Here is an 836-nt window from a genome sequence, read left to right on the forward strand (position 1 = left end):
CCCTGGCTTGTCTTGGGTGTCAGGTGCAATTAGAATCATCCAAGGAAGGAAGGGAGGCTGGGACATTAGACCTAGATGTCAGAGCCACAGCTGGATGGGACCTGCAGGCCAGGAGGTGGGGACGCGAGTCCCAGAGAGGTCTGGTCATGGCCAACCCCAAAAAGAAGCCCTCAGGCGGACCCGGATCTCTGAAAAGAAATGCCTGTTGGGCAGGCATTGGGTCAGGTGGAAGTCCCCGCTCTGGGGTCATGATCTCAGATGGGTGTGCTGTCAGGTGGTGTGGTGTGAAGTCACTGATAAGGTGAGCACTGAGCAGCAGCGCAGGCCTGGGCCAGGAGGAAACATTGCTGGGCTTGCCAAGCCACCCTAACCTTCAGCCTGCTACACCAGCCTGACTTCCAGATCCCTCGCTGCCCAGAGAGGAGGAGGGGCCAGGCTTGCTCCTTACCTGGAAAAAAAGGGGTGACAGTAACCGGCCTGATTTCACCCAACTCAGTGACAGGGCCTGTCTCCCAGCCCAAGAGCCTGCATTTTTTTCCCCTGTACTTTTTTACCTTGAAGGTGGGTCAAAGGTATGTATTGGAGCAGGCCTGGAGGACCTAGGGCATGAGGATCTAGGCCTGGTGGGCCTCAAGGGTTATGCTCTTGCTCCCCACTCTAACATGTCATGGCTGGTCCCTGGGCCTTCCTCCAAGCTGTAGGACCATGACCTCCCAATTCTTCTAACACATGTCTGAACATGGTGGGTGGGGTTTGGCCTCTCGTGTATTTGACTAGGGATGGGTGGGAGAGGCTTCCTCCCTGGCCCTTGTCATCTTCCATGTAGTTAACTTTTT

The 836-nt window shown here is 55.7% G+C and overlaps 1 protein-coding gene across 1 annotated transcript in view; it reads left to right on the forward strand.

Moving 5' to 3' along the window:
• The first annotated feature begins 6 nt into the window (after window positions 1-6).
• TAX1BP3 (Tax1 (human T-cell leukemia virus type I) binding protein 3) overlaps window positions 7-836 on the forward strand; it is a 4914-nt gene continuing 4084 nt past the window's right edge. Inside the window, exon 1 of the mRNA XM_014541964.1 lies at window positions 7-301. Within this exon, the coding sequence (XP_014397450.1) occupies window positions 95-301 (207 nt within the window). The 5' untranslated portion in view covers window positions 7-94. The remainder of the gene's footprint in view (window positions 302-836) is intronic.

This window comes from Myotis brandtii, unplaced genomic scaffold, assembly GCF_000412655.1.
Source record: "Myotis brandtii unplaced genomic scaffold, ASM41265v1 scaffold284, whole genome shotgun sequence".
Classification (NCBI taxonomy): domain Eukaryota; kingdom Metazoa; phylum Chordata; class Mammalia; order Chiroptera; family Vespertilionidae; genus Myotis; species Myotis brandtii.